This window comes from Rattus rattus, chromosome 3 (genome assembly GCF_011064425.1).
Source record: "Rattus rattus isolate New Zealand chromosome 3, Rrattus_CSIRO_v1, whole genome shotgun sequence".
NCBI lineage: Eukaryota > Metazoa > Chordata > Mammalia > Rodentia > Muridae > Rattus > Rattus rattus.
Window position 1 is genome coordinate 61,893,522 of NC_046156.1, and position 17,514 is coordinate 61,911,035.

The following is a 17,514-nucleotide window of genomic DNA, read 5'->3' on the forward strand; positions in this document are numbered from 1 at the left end:
GCTTCGGGCTACCGTCAGGGAGGCCGGAAGGACGCTCCATATTGCTTCCGGACCATCCTTTTGCTTCCCATCCCCATCCCCCTTTGCCTCCTCACGCTGTTTCCCCTCCCCCGCCGTCTCTCCCTTCAGTTTGCGTGGGTTTTGGCGAGGCGGAGCCCTGGAGTAAAACCTGGGGTCGCTGTTGTGAGACCCGGCCCTTGCAGTTGGGAGCCGGAGTTGTGGGGCGGGCTGACTGAGGTAGGCTGAGGCTGAGGTGGACCCAGGAGGGTTTGCTTGGAGGAGGTTAGGGCTGTGTGTGGAAACTTGGCGGGAGAGAAGCGAGGCGGGGGCGGGTCGGCCTAAGGCGGTGGCCGCGGGTGGGCGTGAGGCGGTGCGTGCGGGAGGCGCGAGAAGGCGGCCGGAGGCCGCTGCGTTCCTCGGTTCCTCCGCGGCTCAGGCGGCCGAGACCCTTGTGCGCGTTATTCGGAGTGTGGCTGTTGGGTGGTCGCCATTGCTTCAAGCTTCGCTCTGTTGATGTAGGAAAGACCTCTCCTCTTTTTCTTTTTTGCTGGTTGTAGACTCCAGGGCCTGGTGCAGCCGAGAACCCCTCCCCTGTGCAGCTGCCCTGTCGCATGGTCCTAGGAGTTTTTAAAAGCAACTTTCTACAGGAAAGCAAAACTCCGTAAGAAGGGAGGAGTAAAGAACCCGGTTGGAATTAGTTCATTACGGGTCAACTGTCTCCAGGTGGACGGGGTACTTCGGGTTAGGCAGTGTGTTAGAGAGAAATTTAGGAGCAGGTTAGCTCCACAGAAGCGCCTTCCTTTGTTGATAAGCATTCTTCCGCTTTCCGAAACACTGTTTTAGGTGGCTCCCTAGTGCATGTTGGTGTTCCCCAAGGTCTCTCTCGGATCTTAGTTCTTCCTCAGGGCTTTGGTCTGTGTGTGTGAGAGGATGAGGGTCTCCCCTGGGAACTCTCGGATCATCTTCTGGAGGAGGAGGGAGAGAACAGTTTGCAGGATAGGAGGGCCTTTTATTAGGAGACAGAATTGCCTGAGTCGAGGTTAGAGTTGTTTTCGCGTCTTGTTCTTCCCGCACAGGGCGAAAGCATGTCCTCCCTCCCTGGGTGCATGAGTTTGGCTGCAGCGCCAGCTGCAGCGGCGGACTCTGCAGAGATTGCTGAGCTGCAGCAGGCAGTGGTTGAAGAGCTGGGTATCTCTATGGAGGAACTTCGTCAGTTCATCGATGAAGAACTGGAAAAGATGGACTGTATACAGCAGCGCAAGAAGCAGCTGGCAGAGCTGGAGACGTGGGTGCTGCAGAAGGAGTCTGAGGTGGCTTATGTTGATCGGCTGTTTGATGATGCATCTAGGTGAGGGTTCATGGAAGCAGAAGGAAATGTCCATCTGCATCGTCCTTGGAGTGATCGTTGTTGTCGTTGTCCTAAGCACTTTATAGTTTGCCCGATTCAGTCATGTGGGACCTTACACTTCCTCTGAGTTTCCAGTGCAGAGTTGCAACAGAACACTTTTCCCTTGTGGGTAGCTGATCTGTGATCAGCAGTAGGTAGGTTAAAGGCTTGAATTCCCTTGTCTTTCTCCTGTACTGAACTTCCTTACTAAGATCCCCAGGAAGTGAAGATTGTAGAGTTGCTGCTGTCTTTTCTGTTTTTCTGAGACAGGATCCCAATTCCTAGCACTTGCTGGCCTCAGACTTGCAGAGATCTGCCTACTTGTGCCTCCTCAGTGCTGCGATTAAATGATCGCTTATGTTTGTTGAGTTCATTGGGATATCATAAATAACAGCCTTGAATTTGCTCTATAGCTCAATGTGATCTTGACCAATGGATAATCCTGTTTTTTAACATTGTGAGTGCAGGGATTATAATTGTGGGCCACCATGCAGAGTTTATGTTGTGTTTGGTATAGCTGTAAGGCTAGACAATCTGTCCGTTGAGGTACATCCTCAACCTCTTAACTTATCTTTAACTGTCAAACATTAAAATTCCTAATTCTCTCAGAGTATCTGTTTCAGATTGCCAGTGCAATTTAAGATAACCAGATTGCTGATGTTCGTACTGCACTTTGTTGATAGACTAGTTAAAAACTGGTGCAGCTGTTCGTTCAATTTTTATTTTATTTATTTATTCATTCATTCATTTTTGATACAAAGTCTCTTTACACGGTTGCCCTAGAACTCACTATATAGACCATACTGGGCTGGACTCACAAAGACCCATCTGCCTTTGTCTCTCCAGTGCTGAGATTAAAGGGATGCTTCACAACACCCAGCAAAATGAAGTTGCTATTTAAAGCTATCTTCTTAGTTCCCAAAGCCACTTAGATAATAAGTATCTGATATTAAGATTTTTGTTACAGCAAGTGGAAAAATTGAACTCTTGCAAATTGTTTCATGGACTAATTAAATGGAAACAAACATACTTTGGAACATGGAGAGCAAACAGTCTGTATTTAAATATATACACCATCCTGTTACTGTGTTTTGGTGTGTGTGTGTGTGCGCACGTGCCTCTGCGCACATGCGTTTCCTTATTTTTCTGTTGATTTTATGTTTTTTGAGACAGGGTTTCTCTTGTAACTCTGGCTGTCCTGGAACTACTTCTGTATACCAAACTGGCCTTGGAACCCAGAGATCCGCTTGTCTCTGCCTCCAGAGTTCTGGGCTCTGTTTTTGTGGTTTCTAAAGGTTTCTTACTCTACAGGCCATGTTGGCCATGAACCCACTGTATTGACCAAAGTGACCTCAAACCTAGACAGTCTTGGTACCTCAGGCTAAGTACTAGGATTACACGTATGAGCTCGTAGACTGCATAAACGTATATAAATTCTAATGTTCTTATACCGCACTTTCTCCACTGGCTTTGATTTTTCTACATGTGTTCCCATATTAGGGAAGTGACTAATTGTGAGTCTTTGGTGAAGGATTTCTACTCTAAGCTGGGACTACAGTATCATGACAGTAGCTCTGACGATGAAGCTTCCCAGCCTACAGAGATAATTGAGATTCCTGATGAAGATGATGATGTCCTCAGTATTGATTCAGGTAAATGATGAAGCTTTGGTGAGAAAAATCTTACAGCGGAAGCTGAAATACTAGAAGATAAGCAGGTAGAAGATGAAGAATCACATTGTCACAAATCAATATGCCAAATTACCTGACAATTTTTATAACAAAATGTAGGTATTGTTAGCATTCCAAGTGTTTCCTATATTCTGATTGCTTCCTTTTCCAATTTCAGATAAGGTATATTTTCTGCCACCCCCTCCCATGTGTTTGTGTATAGTTTGCCTTTGTCTCAGTTTCTTTCTCAGTTACTGTGATAACTGACAAAGTCAGTTGAAGGTTAAGGGGTCTTATTCTGGTTCACATTTCCAAATCATATCAATGATGGTGGGGGACTTCACAGTGGCAAAAGCCTAAAGAATGTGGTCACATCGTTCTGCAATCTGGAAACAGATGGAATGTCTCATCCTGCTGCTCCTCTGATAGCTTTCTTTGTCTATTTATGAAGTCTGTGGAATGAATGGTACCACTCAGAGGTGGCAGGTCTATCCACCTCTGTATAATCAAAGTAATTCCTGTTGGCTTGCACAGACTTCCATTTCCCAAGTAATTTTAAATTCTGTCAAGTCAATATTAATGGTCACAGTGTACATGCACATGCTCATGTTTGGGAGTAAATGTTTATGGGTGGGTGTACATATATGTAGAATTCAAAGGTTTACATCAGGTTTATTGCTTGATCATTCATCACTCCATCATTCCATTATTATGGAAGCTGAGTCTCGCTGAACCAAGAGTTTGCCAATTCTAGCATGTGTAGAGAGCCAGCTCATAGTGGGTTTCTGCCTCACGAGTGCTAGGATTACAGATTTGTGTCCTGAGAATCCAGTTTCCAGGACTTGGGATTTATATGACAAACACTATTTGCTCACTATCTCTCTCTGTAGTACTTTTATTTTACAGTAGGATTTTACAGTATTTGGCTGGCTTGGAATTCTCCATATAGACTGTACTAGCCTCAGAGTTGGAGCAGTACTTCTTATTTTGTTTGTTGGTTTGTTTGGTTTTGTTATTTTGAGACAGGGTAACCTTGGATGTCCTGGAACTCACTCTGTAGACCAGGCTGGCCTCAATGTCACATCAGTCTGCCTGCCTCTGCCTCTTGAGTGCTGGGATGAAAAGTGTGCACCATTATCACCTGGCCAAAGTTGTTGCCTCCCTCTACCCCCCTCTATTGATTGATTGATGGACTGACTGACTGACTAATTTTGTTTGTTTGTTTGGTTTGGTTTGGTTTTTCAAGATAAGAGTTTCTCTATGTAACAGCCCTAGCTGTCCTGGAACTTGCTTTATACACCAGACTGGCCCCAAACTTAGAGAGATCCTCCCACCTCTGCCCCCGCGGTACTGGGATTAAAGATGTGTGCCACATCACTCAGCTCTATATTGAATTTGCTTTCAGAGTCATAATCAGAGAATAGTTTGGTATGTGAAGGATTGTCAAGCCTCCATCCACAGCTCCCTCTGGGCCCCCAAAATTTTATTGTCATTTGTAGTTTGAATATGTCCTGAATTCAGATAGCAAGGGAAGGCACCCGGCTATCAGTGTTATCCACATTGTAATCATCTGCAGTAACCTCTTCTCAGCCTCCATAAATCTTGTCCATGCCAAGCCTATTAAGCAGTCTGCTGGCAAGCAGCAGGCCAGTACAGTAGGCTGCAGCATAATTTGTCAGGCCCATTTCGACACGGTATTTGGTAGTTGGTGTGCACGTGCTGTGCTGACTATTGTATCTCCTGTACAGGGATATGCAGTCTGACAGATGGTATCTCTGTTTTGTGAAATTTTATCCTGTATTTGGGTTTGTTGTACTTATTGTCTTTAATCACCAATTCCTCCATTTTCTGGGAAATGTTTTGATTTCATTTTTCTTTAGAATTGCATATTCTTCTACATACATATATACTGGCTTACTATCCATTCACTTGTTGATGAGTGATTTTTTTGAGACAAGGTTTCATGATTCCAGATTGACTTTAGACTCACTATGTAACCATAGCAGGCCTTCCTACTTCCTTTCCCAAAGTTGATTATTTTAGACAAATGCTACCACATCTCACTCCTTTTATTTGGAGTTTTGTTTTTATAATTTGTGTATTTTTAGACACTGTTATAGGCCAGCCTGGCCTCAAACTGACCACATGATAGAGAATTATTTTCAGCTCCTGATCATCCTACCTCTACCTCCCAAGTGCCAAGATCATAGGTGTCAATTTTATAATTTTCTACTTATCATTGATAGTTTCATGCATATGTAAAAATGTATTTTTATCATATATACCAACTTCCCATACTATCTGGAATCTTTCATCTTCCCACATCTGTCCCCTTCCTTCTCTAATGTATTGTTCTGTTTTTTAAATTTTTTTTCTAATCCACTGAGTTTAAATTTGGGTAGCTTGCACATACATGAGTGTGGGGTTCTTGGGCAATTTACCAGTGACTACATCCCTGAGTAAAAATTCCCCTTCCCTAGCAACCTTTAACTGCCAATAGTTCCTCAGGGAGGGGTAGGGCTTGGTGCCCCTCCCCCATTCTTGCTGGAATGCTGACTGACTTGTTCTAGTACAGGTCTTAGGGCTGGTAACCAGTGCTGCTGTGAGTTGATGAGCCCATGGCCCTGTCGAGTCAGAAGATGATCTTTCCCAACACTGCTCCCCATCCTACCCTAACCCTCTTCTACAATGGTGTCCTGATGCTTGTTGGCTAAGTGTGCTTACAGCTGTCCCTTTTAGGTTGAGCACTTAACAGTCATGAGTCTGCTCACTGCTAAAAGAAGTTTCTCTGGCCAAAGTTTAGAGCAAGGCTGAGGAATGGCTCATCCAGTGAGCTTAGCATCAAGCCCTATGACCGAGTTGGATCCCCAGGACCCAGTCAGCCAGAACCAGTTCCAACATTTGTCCTTCATTTGGGCTGTTATGAATGATGCTGTTGTGGATATTTTTGTTTAAATGTTTTGTGGAAATTGCAGTAACATTTTTTTAGGCAAAATTGCCATGGTATTTCAAGGCAGTTGTACCAGTTTATATTCTCATGACTGCTGGGGAAATAACTCAGTGGTAGAACATTTTCCTAACATATATAAGGTCCTCACTGTTAAAGTATGAGAGTTCCAGGCTGCCTGTATTTACCAGTGATTGGAGCTGACAGGGTTTGTCTTTACCAGGCTGGTTTTGGTGGTGGTTGTTCTGGAGACAGTGACATTAGCATTCAGGCAGAAAATTACTATGAGTTAGGACAGCCTGGGGTGGCAGAATGAGACTGTCCCAACAGGAAAGATAGGGTTAAGTTCGAAAGGTCTATTATTGCCTAGAATAAAGAAAGAATTCTATAACAGCGAAGACAGTTTTATTTGTAAGTTTTTGGAGGCTGGATATATAGTCCATGCTTTTTATCCCAGGACTTAGAAGGCAGAGATAAGTGAATCCCCGAGTTTGAGGACAGTCTAGTCTAGGCCTAGACTGCAAGGTCTAGGCCAGCCAGGACTAGTAAAACCCTATCTTAAAAATGAAGAGGAGTAAGGACTTTAAATTGATACTTTGAAGTTGTTTTTTTGTTTGTTGGGGTGGGGGTGGGGGTTGTTTGGGTATGTTTGTTCTGAAACAGGGTCTTTTGTAATTCAAACAGACCTAAAATTCAGTGTGAAAGTAAAGATGACTAAATACCTTATCTTTCTGCCTCTGTTAAAGCTGGGGTTATAAATGGGTGCCACAACATCTGGCTTTTGTAGTCTTATAAATGGTGGTATATACACAAGAAAATATTCTCAGCATCATTCATAATGGGCCAACATGTAAATCAAACCACTTTTGGACTGTAGTGCATACCTATAAAACCAGTACTCAGGGATAGAGTTCTTTTGTTTTTAGTTTTCAAATAGGGTTTCTCTATGTAGCCCTGGATGCCTTGGAACTTACTCTGTACACCAGGCTGGTCTTGAGTGCACAGATCCACTTGGCTCTGCCTCCTGAGTTCTGGGACTAAAGGAGTACACTGCCACCAACTGGCTAAAACAGCACTGAGGAAGTGACACAATAAAGATTGTAGGTTCAGGGGTTGGGGATTTAGCTCAGTGGTAGAGCGCTTGCCTAGGAAGCGCAAGGCCCTGGGTTCGGTCCCCAGCTCCGAAAAAAAGAACCAAAAAAAAAAAAAGATTGTAGGTTCAAGCCACCTTCCACTTACATAGTAAATGCCAGGCCAAATTGGACTATGTGAAAACACTATCAAAAAAACAAAAAAGAATAAAAATGTTTATTTTAGCATTACTTATGACAGCTAAGAAGTAGAAACAGGTAGGTTGAGAAATGGAAAACCAAATACATGGCATCTGTCTACAGTAGGTTACAGTTCAGCTATAAAACTGTACTGACTTGTGCTACTCAGATGAACCTGTGTAGATCCCAAACTGTATGACTCGTTTATATGAAATGTCCAAACAGGCACATCTGTAGAGATAGATGGTAGATTTCTGGTTGCTTGGGTTTAGGGAAGTCAGGGAAAGGGAATGCTGGGTAATGAGCATGGAGTTTCTTTTTGGACTGATGAAAATATTCTGAAAGTAAGTGTACCACGATAGTCTCACAGTCTAATGAATGGATTGCAGTTCACTGAACTACTTGCACATAGATTATACCTTAATAGGAACTTTTAAGAATAAGCCAATTTTAAAATGATTTCCTTAGATAAAGTAACTACATTTCATGAACACTAACAGCAAGGTATTAATGAAGTGAAGAGTGTTAGGTGTGGGATGTTTCTTTAATCGTTGGTAGTTTTGTTGCACAGTGCTTCTAGAAAATAAACATTTGCTCAAGTTCATTAGCCTTGTTTCATTTTTAAGTTGTGTGAATAATTATTGTTATAGAAGTTCAAATAGATGACAGTTACCTTAAGTGTGATAAACTACCACCTGTCTCAGTACTTATCTAGACATAAGCACTGCCAGCCATTACCGTTTTTATCTTCAGATCCCTTTCAGTAACTCTTTCAATACCTTCCCTTTTCCCTGGGAATTGAACCTAGGAACTCATATATGTTACCAGTAAATATACCCCCACCAACTCTATACTTAATTATTTGGTTTGGGAGTTTAAAGATTGTTTTTCCTCTTTAATGATTTATTTTTATTATTTATTATTATTATTTTATTATTTATTTTATTATTTTTTGCTGTGTTAAAAATTTATCTGTCTGTGTGGGGGAGTGTTCCTGTGAGTATAACTGGACTCAGAGCTTAGAAGAGGACACCATGGGACTGGAGAGATGGCTCAGCAGTTAAGAGCACTGGCTGCTCTTCCAGAGGTCCTGAGTTCAATTCCCAGCAACCACATGGTGGCTCACAACCATCTATAATGGGTTTTGATGCCTTCTTCTGGTGTATCTGATAGCTACAATATACTCATAAGTAAAATAAATAAAGCATTAAAAAAAAAAAAAAGAGGAAGAGGGCAGCACCAGATCCACTGAGGTGTGGTGACAAGTGGTTGTGAGTGGCCAATATGGGTACTAGAAACCAAATCCAGATCCTCTGCAATAGAACTACTCTGTCTGAGCCTCTGATCCTTTACTTGAACCCCTGGTGTTTATATTTTGACTCTTACACGTTTTGCTTGGCTTTCAGTGTAACTTAAACCAGGCTAACCTTAATATACTGTGTTCCTTTTGCCCTACTTTGCTTTTTATTTTGAGACAGGGTCTAAATTGCCCAGGCTGGCCTAGTTCTTGTTCTGTAGATACAACATGTCTCAAAGGTGCCATGTTCCTGCCTTAGTCTCTCAAGTAGCTGGGTTCATAGGCCCTGCTTTCCTTCAATGAAGTTCTTTTCTTCCATAGGTGATGCTGGGAGCAGAACGCCAAAAGATCAGAAGGTAAGTTGAGTTGGATATAGGAAGTTAAGAATCATGAAATTGGGCTGCAGGGATAGATAGTAGTTAAGGAGAGCATGCTGCTCTTCTGGAAGACTGGAGTTTAGTTCCAACACCCATGTTGAGAGGCTTTCAGCAGCCTGTAACTCCAAAGGATCCTGTGCCCTCTTCCGGACTCTGGAGGCACCTACATACAGTTGGCATTCGCTTATATGGGTAAGCAGAAGTACGACATAATTAAAGCAAGGCCTGGTGGCACACAACCTAAGTCCTAGCACTGGGGAAAGAGAGCCAGCTGGATCTCTGTGAGTTGAAGACCAGTCTGTTGTATATGATAAATTCCAGGACAGCCAGGGCTATGTAGAAAGTCCTTGTCTCAAAAAACCAAAATAATAACAATAGCAAAAATGCTAGTGAATGTAGCTGAGCATGGCAGTACCCATTTTTAATCTCAGCACTGAGAAGTCGGGGGCAGGTGGATCTCAGTGAATGTGAGGCTAGCCTAGGTTACACAGGGAATTCCACAGTAGTTAGAGCTACAAGTGAAACTGTCTTGAAAACCTTATTAATAATAATATATGGCTAAAATGGTGGTTCTGTGTTTAAGAGCACTCACTGATCTTACAAAGGACGTGGGTTCAGTTCTCAGCACCCACATGAAGGTAACTCATAACTTTCCACATATATATATAAAAATCTTTGGGGGCTGGAGAGATGGCTCAGCAGTTAAGAGCACTAGCTGCTCTTCCAGTGACCACATGGTGGGTCACAACCATCTATAATGGGATCTGATGCCCTCTTCTGGTGTGTCTGAAGACAGCTACAGTGTACTCACACAAAATAAATAAAATCTTTAAAATGTATATAGTCTTTGGCTTTAGTTCACCATTACACCAGCAGTTTTCTGGTGATGCATGCCTGTAATCCCAACACTTTGAAGTGATGGAGGCCCACAGATCACAAGTTCAGTCTTACCATCCTCAGCTACAGAAGTTCGAAGGCTTGGAATACAGATGACCCTGTCTTTATTTATTTTTTTTTTTTTTGGTTCTTTTTTTTTTTCGGAGCTGGGGACCGAACCCAGGGCCTTGGGCTTCCTAGGCAAGCGCTCTACCACTGAGCTAAATCACCAACACCCCCTGTCTTTATTTTTATTTTTTTTAAAAAAAAAAGCAGTTCTGGAGAGATGGCTCCTTGGTTAAGATAAGAATTGGCTGATCTTCCAGGGACCCAGGTTCAATTCCGAGCACCCACATGGCAGCTCACAACTATAGCTCGATTTTCAGGGTACCCAACACCCTTGTACAGACATGCGGATGAAATGAACGTCAATGCACACATAATGAAGAAGCTTTTTTTTTTTCTTTTCTTTTTTTCGGAGCTGGGGACCGAACCCAGGGCCTTGCGCTTCCTAGGCAAGCGCTCTACCACTGAGCTAAATCCCCAACCCCATGAAGAAGCTTTTGAAAGTAGTAATATGTTTTTGCCTAAGCATACATTGAGTTTAGTTTCCGTGTATTCACCTTGTAGTTAGCCCCATTCATTAGAGTCGTTTTGTAGATATTGCAAGAATGCTGACAAATTGAGAAGTTGCCTCTGTCTGGCTTTCACATACAATTGAATCTATTTTAATTATTGAAGACAGTTATTTCACAGGCAGTGTTCTTTGTCCTGTTGTTTTATATTGTTTTGTCTTTCTACTTTTTTGCAGCAGTGGGATCTAAACCAGGGGTCCCTATGCATGTTAGGTCAGGGCTGTCTCTAAGTTCTTGTGTCTTCTCACGTTGTGTCTAACTCATGAAACTGAATTTTTTTTCTTTTCTATTTTCCTATAGCTTCGTGAAGCTATGGCTGCCTTAAGAAAATCAGCTCAAGATGTCCAGAAGTTCATGGATGCTGTCAATAAGAAAAGCAGTTCTCAAGATCTACATAAAGGTTAGTGTCGAGGAGTACCTGCATAGATGAGACGTGAGTTCTTTCTGGAATGTTACTGACAGCTTTGCCTCTCACAGTGCTGTTTGACTTGCCAGTCTCTTTTTTTTTTTTTTTTTTTTTTTTTTTTTGGTTCTTTTTTTTTTTTTTGGAGCTGGGGACAGAACCCAGGGCCTTGCGCTTCCTAGGTAAGCGCTCTACGCTGAGCTAAATCCCCAGCCCGCCAGTCTCTTTTTTAACATAGTTTTATGTCCACAGTCAGTCTGAGGTGACTGATGGATGTGGTGGCTCAGGCTAACCGTTAACCGTTGTTAGTTGCTGTTAGTAAGGAGTGGGCCATAGTTGGCTGTGGCAGAGGCTGGTAGGGTATGCCAACGGAGGTAGAGTCGTAGGGATGTTCTGTATTCATTTCTCCTGTCCGCATAAGCAGTTGGTTGTCTTGTGTTTCTGCCTCTTCTGTCCAAAGTTTAGCAAAAGTGGCTAATGGTCACAGAATGCCTCAGTCTCCTCTGTTTCTACACTGCCTTCTGATTTTGAGATGGTATCTTTTGTATCCCAGGCTGGCCTTGAGTTTCCTGTGTTGCTGAGGATGACCTTAAACTTCTGATCCTCCTGCCTTCCCTACCTGAGTACTTGAGATTACACCATGAACTATGCCAGGCGTATGCAGGGCTGAGGTTCAAATTCAGGGCCCTGAGCAGGCAAGGCAGCCGCTGAGCTACAGCCCCATCCTACTTTCCTGCCCTCTGGACCTTCCCTTTCCCCGTCCAACCCCTGACATCACTCTTTATAACAACTCCGTGTTTATAGGAACCTTGGGTCAGGTGTCTGGAGAACTGAGCAAAGATGGGGACCTGATAGTCAGCATGCGGATTCTGGGCAAGAAGAGGACTAAGACGTGGCACAAAGGCACCCTCATTGCCATCAGACTGTGGGTATGTATGTCAGGCTGGAGGAAGGGCTAACAAAGGCAGCCTGTGGGGGCCTCCATTGCTGACTTTCCCACACCTTTGCTTTTGTCTGCTGTGCTTCACCCAGGACTAAACGTAGAAAGGAAACAGCTTTTGGTTTGGTTTGTTTGGTTGTTTTTTTTTTAAATTTTGTTTGTCTTTTCTTTTATACAGGGCTAGGAAAGAAATACAAAGTGAAATTTGACAACAAAGGAAAGAGTCTGCTGTCTGGGAACCATATTGCCTATGATTACCACCCTCCTGCTGACAAGCTGTTTGTGGGCAGTCGAGTGGTGGCCAAATACAAAGATGGAAATCAGGTCTGGCTTTATGCTGGCATTGTAGCTGAGACCCCTAACGTCAAGAACAAGCTCAGGTACCCAGACAGGGATTGTAGATTGTAGAGGAGTAGGGGCTGGGAGCATGGTGCCCATCTCTTACACTGTGGTCAGCATTTCACTGTTAACTTTTGTGTCCTCAGTGTCTTCCTTATGATCGGAAACCATGTCTCTCTTTTTTTTTTTTTCATGTCATTCTTTGTGTGTGTGTGCATGTGTGTACTTTTTTATTTTAGACTTTTCTATACCTTGCTCAGACTGCTATCACACATCTTCTTTTTCTTTTTAACAAGTTGAAGAAAGTATCAAACAGTGATTTATCTGTCTTACTTTATGTGTATGGATGTGTTATTTGTGTGTATGTATATACATCACATGCATGCCTGAAACCTGCAGGATCTAAAGGAGAATGTTGAGTTCCCCCGCAACTGGAGTTACAGATAGTTGTAAGCCATTATTTGGGTGCTGGGAACTGAACTTAGTTAGGTCCTGGAAGTGATTATGGTACTCTTAACTGCTGAGCCATCTCTCCAGCTCCATTATCATTTATGTTCCTAGATTGGTCTCAAACTCACAAACCTGCCTCTGGCTCTTGAGTGCTGGGATTGGAGAAATGTCTCATGCATGTCAACAGTTGCTGTGAACCTTATAAAAAGCCTCCTGTCTCTCCTTCCTGAGGGCTGAGATTAAAGGTGTATGTCTCTGTGCCTGGAAGAAAGAATAATTTTCAGAAAAGTGTTTTTTTTTAGTATAGGGGAAAATAAAAGGAGAGTGGACTAGTCTGTGTTTCAGAGAATGAAAAGTATAATAAAGGACCCTGTGATAAACATTCTCTATAACCTCCATGTCTGTTTCCTTTTCCTGCAGATTTTTAATTTTTTTTGATGATGGCTATGCTTCCTATGTCACTCAGTCCGAGCTGTATCCCATTTGCCGACCATGTAAGTGTCCCTACACGCTTCCTCAGCTAGTCTAGCTGCAGAGAGTTCCCAGTATTTACATGTATCTACCCCCTAAAGGTGGAGTTACAAGCATGCATGACTTTTTTACATGGGTGTTGAGGATGCATACTCAAGTCCACAAGCACACTTCTATAGCAAGAGTACTTACCCACTGAACTGTCTCCCTAGATCCACAATTGTTTTGAATTGCAGAAGAATCAGTTGCTTATTGTTAACATGGAAATAAACACATGGCAGAGTCTTTTGAGTTTTTAAGTTTTATGTTTGCACATTCACATGTGCTTGGGATTGTATGTAGACCAAAGTTGATATTAGATGTTTTCCATAATTGCTATCTACTTACTGTTTATTGAGACAGAATTATTGGCTAAACCTGGAGCTTGCCAACTGCAGCTAGCCAGGTTGCCTTGCGGAATGTTTTGTTTCTGCTTCCTGAATGTTAGAATTATAGAGAGTCTTCACACCTGCATAGTTTTTACAAGGGTTCTGTGAGCTTGGTCACCTTGCTTTTGTGGCCAGTGCTTTAACTATTTAACCATGTCTCCTGTAGTTCAAGCTGGCCTTGAATTCTGTGTATAGGCAAGGATGTCCTTGAACTTTTTATTTACTTATTTATTATATATGAGCACACTATAGCTATCTTCAGACACACCAGAAGGGGACATCAGATCCCATTACAGATGGTTATGAACCACCATGTGGTTGCTGGGAATTGAACTCAGGACCTCTGGAAGACCAGTCAGTGCTCTTAACCTCTGAGCCATCTCTCTAGCCCTTCCACCCTGTTCTTGAACGTCTGGTCTTCTTCCTCTGTCTCCTATGTGCTGAGATTATTGGTGCATGACACCATTCGTGTGTGTGTGTGTGTGTGTGTGTGTAAAAGCTAGAAGTTAATGTTGGGTGTCTTCTTACCTTATATTTCTCCTAATGTCTTTAGACAGGGTCTTGCACTGAAGCTCTGACCAGTCGGCTTGGCTAGGCTGGCTTGCTCACTTGTGTGTGGGCCATCATTCTTTTTGAATCCACCTTCCCCCTACAATGCTAAAGTTGCAGAAGTGTGCCATGGCACCCAGCCTATGTCAGGGCGAGGTGTCTGAGTTAGGCTGGAGGATTCTTCAACAGTTAAAAGCACTCGATGCTCTTGCAGAAGATCCAAGCTCAGTTCCCAGCCCTTATATTTAGCAGCTCATAACTTTCAGTAACTCCACTTCCAGGGTACCCAGTGTACTCTTCTCACTTCTTTTGGAGGGCTGCACATACATGATATGCAGAAGTATGCAGGCAAAGTACCTAAAATTAAAAAAAAAATCTTTGAAAGAAATAAAAGTTTGGGGGGAATGAAAAAAGAAACAATAGGCTATGTTGCCGCTCAGTGGTGGACAGCTCTTACTTCGATTGTGGATCACCAACATTGATAAGAAAAAGGAGTAAGCCAGGCAGTGGTGGTGCACACCTCTGATCCCAGCATTGGGTAGACAATGGCGGGGATCTCCGGAGGCTAGCTTGGTCTCCAAAGCAAGTTCCAGGACAGCCCAGGCTGCACAGGAAAACTGTCTAAAAAAAAAAAAAAAAAAAAAAGAAGGAAAGATGAAGAAACAAAGAAGAGGGAAGGACTGATTGTTTCATAATAGTTTACTATATCTAGGGGTTATTAAGATTCTGCATAAAGTGAAGTGTCTGTTTCTTTCACAGGAATTGCTTCGGTTTGCATGTGGCTTAGTTTAGTATTTAACTTGTATATGCATTTGCACATTAGCCTCTGTACTTAAGATAATCTTGGTTTTCTTCTCTTGAGGGATTTTTTCTGTTGAGTTTTGGAAGTGCCAGCTGTTCTTCCCCTTAAAGATATGTCCTTCCTATACTTAGCTCTGCTTCTTTCCTTTGGACAGTGAAAAAGACTTGGGAGGACATAGAAGACAGCTCCTGCCGAGACTTCATAGAAGAATATATCACTGCCTATCCAAACCGCCCGATGGTACTTCTCAAGAGTGGCCAGCTTATTAAGACTGAGTGGGAAGGCACATGGTGGAAGTCTCGAGTTGAAGAGGTGGATGGCAGCCTAGTCAGGATCCTCTTTCTGGTAATGTTCTTCCAAAGAACAATTTGTGGTAATCTTAGGGAGCCAGGTGCCAGGGAAATGGTAAATTGAGTAAAGACACTTGCTGCCGAGCCTGATAAGAGGTGACACATGGTATATATTCTCCACAAGAGACAGGATTGATTCTAACCATGAACCGCTTTTCTCCCTCCCTTTGCTCTTGCCTCCCAGGATGACAAAAGATGTGAGTGGATCTATCGAGGCTCTACACGCCTGGAACCTATGTTCAGTATGAAGACATCCTCAGCCTCTGCAATGGAGAAGAAGCAAGGGGGGCAACTCAGAACCCGTCCTAATATGGGTATGACGTAAAAGACACCTGGGGAGGGAAAAGACAGGGCAGACTAGCACAGAAAGTTAATGTATGGCAGCTGCCCTTTTGTTTACCACAGCAACACCACCAACTCACTGGATAAAGACGTGTTTAAAATATTTCCATTAGTGTTGGTGGCTTTGTGGACCTGCCTCCACATTGCTATGATTTTTATTTATTCTAAATATCCACATATAGCCAGACATGTTGGTGCACACATGTAATCAGTTCCAGCACTTGGAAGACAGAAGTGGGAACATCTGCAATTTAAGACCATCCTTGGCTACTCAGTGAGTTTGAGGCCAGTCATGATTACATGTAACCATGCCCCAAAACAACAAAAGTCTTTCCAAAACCAGTGTTTACTAGTATACCCTCTTACTGGTATAAATAGTAAGAACAAAAGAGGTTAACACTTAGAAAAAATGTGTCATTTACCACTTTTGTATGAGAATACAAGCATACTCATGTCAAAGTGCTTGTGTAATCAGAGGACCATCCAGCTTTAGAATTAATCTTCCTTGTTTGAACCAAGCTGTGTTGTTCATTGCTACATGTGTAAGGCTAACTGCCCTGCATGGGGGATTCTCTGTTCTCCACCCCCTACTTCCCTGCAGCAGCACTGGGATTACAGACACATGCTGCCATGCCTGGCTTTACATAGGTTTGAATTCACGTCCTTGTGTTTGTGTCACTGAGCCATCTTCATATTCTATTTGCTGCATTCTTGTTCTCATTTGTGTTGGGTTTTCTTTTTGGTGTTTTTCCGAGACAGGGTTTCTCTGTAGCTCTGGCTAACCTGGAACTCACTCTGTAGTCTAGGCTGGCCTTGAACTCACAGAAGTCTATCTACTTCTACATTCCTGGGACTACTGGTGTGCACCACCTCTGCCTGGCCATTTCCTACATGAATATATTACATTAGTTGATAGGGCTTGTGCATAAGAGTATCTGGCACAGCTGTCACCCTCTCAACAGTCAAGTTTTTGTTGGTTCTTCCTGTAGGTGCTGTGAGGAGCAAAGGTCCTGTTGTTCAGTACACTCAGGATCTAACGAGTACTGGAATCCAGTTTAAGCCCATGGAGCCCCTGCAGCCTATAGTCCCACCTGCCCCACTTCCCATGCTTCCTCTTTCCCCCCAGGCAGGCGACAGTGAGTAAGTGCTCGTCAATCTTTTTACTTCCGGGTATTCTGTTTGTTTGTTTTTTACCACACATACCTTCAGAATCCTTACTATATGGTCTCTTCCCAATCCCCTTAGAAGCTTAGAAAGCCAGCTTGCTCAATCACGGAAGCAAGTAGCCAAAAAGAGCACATCATTCCGACCAGGATCTGTGAGTTCTGGCCATTCCTCCCCTACTTCGCCCACACTCAGTGAAAATGTACCCCCTGGGAAACTTGGAATGAACCAGACATACAGGTAAGAATACCTCAGACACTGGGCAGTTGGATGGACTCCAAGAGCCTTTAAAGTCATGTCAGTGAGAAACTTGGTCTTGAAAATGCAGCTTCTGAAAAGCTGGTAATAAGAATAGTTAAATTAGAAATTTCATGTCTAAGAAACACACTGTCACCAGAAAGTCATTTGCCAAAACTTCTTGAACATTGTAACATCATTGCTTCAGCAGAAAGACCATCAGTCCTTTCCTTGACTTTTAGGAGATGGCAAGGATGTTTAGAAGTACCCTATTGAACTGTTGACAGTCTGTCTGAGGAGTCAACAGGGAGTAGCATTACATTGTTGTCCAGGTTTGTTTGGTAAGGCAAAGGATCTGACCTTGTTCTTCAGCGTCCAGAGCACAGCTGGCTGGTGTATTAGTACACACTTGTAATCTCAGTTCTTGGGAGGACAGAGCAGAAGATTTGGGAGCTGCAGAGTATTCTGGGCTACATGAGACCTTGTCTCAAACAATAAAACAAAAAAACTATATGAAAGATGAGAGAAATGACTTAGCCAGATGGAGAAAACTATATAGCAAAGAGGCTTGTTGCCTTC

General features: G+C 43.0%; 1 protein-coding gene across 1 annotated transcript in view; it reads left to right on the top strand.

Annotated features, from left to right (window-relative positions):
- The first annotated feature begins 323 nt into the window (after positions 1 to 323).
- Positions 324 to 17,514, top strand: part of LOC116896555 (histone-lysine N-methyltransferase SETDB1) — a 31,492-nt gene continuing 14,301 nt past the window's right edge. Inside the window, exons 1-12 of the mRNA XM_032897747.1 lie at positions 324 to 515; positions 1,077 to 1,348; positions 2,888 to 3,039; positions 8,894 to 8,928; positions 10,761 to 10,860; positions 11,668 to 11,796; positions 11,982 to 12,183; positions 13,013 to 13,086; positions 14,997 to 15,187; positions 15,377 to 15,506; positions 16,524 to 16,674; positions 16,780 to 16,938. Coding sequence (XP_032753638.1) covers positions 1,086 to 1,348; positions 2,888 to 3,039; positions 8,894 to 8,928; positions 10,761 to 10,860; positions 11,668 to 11,796; positions 11,982 to 12,183; positions 13,013 to 13,086; positions 14,997 to 15,187; positions 15,377 to 15,506; positions 16,524 to 16,674; positions 16,780 to 16,938 — 1,586 coding nt within the window. The 5' untranslated portion in view covers positions 324 to 515; positions 1,077 to 1,085. The remainder of the gene's footprint in view (positions 516 to 1,076; positions 1,349 to 2,887; positions 3,040 to 8,893; positions 8,929 to 10,760; positions 10,861 to 11,667; positions 11,797 to 11,981; positions 12,184 to 13,012; positions 13,087 to 14,996; positions 15,188 to 15,376; positions 15,507 to 16,523; positions 16,675 to 16,779; positions 16,939 to 17,514) is intronic.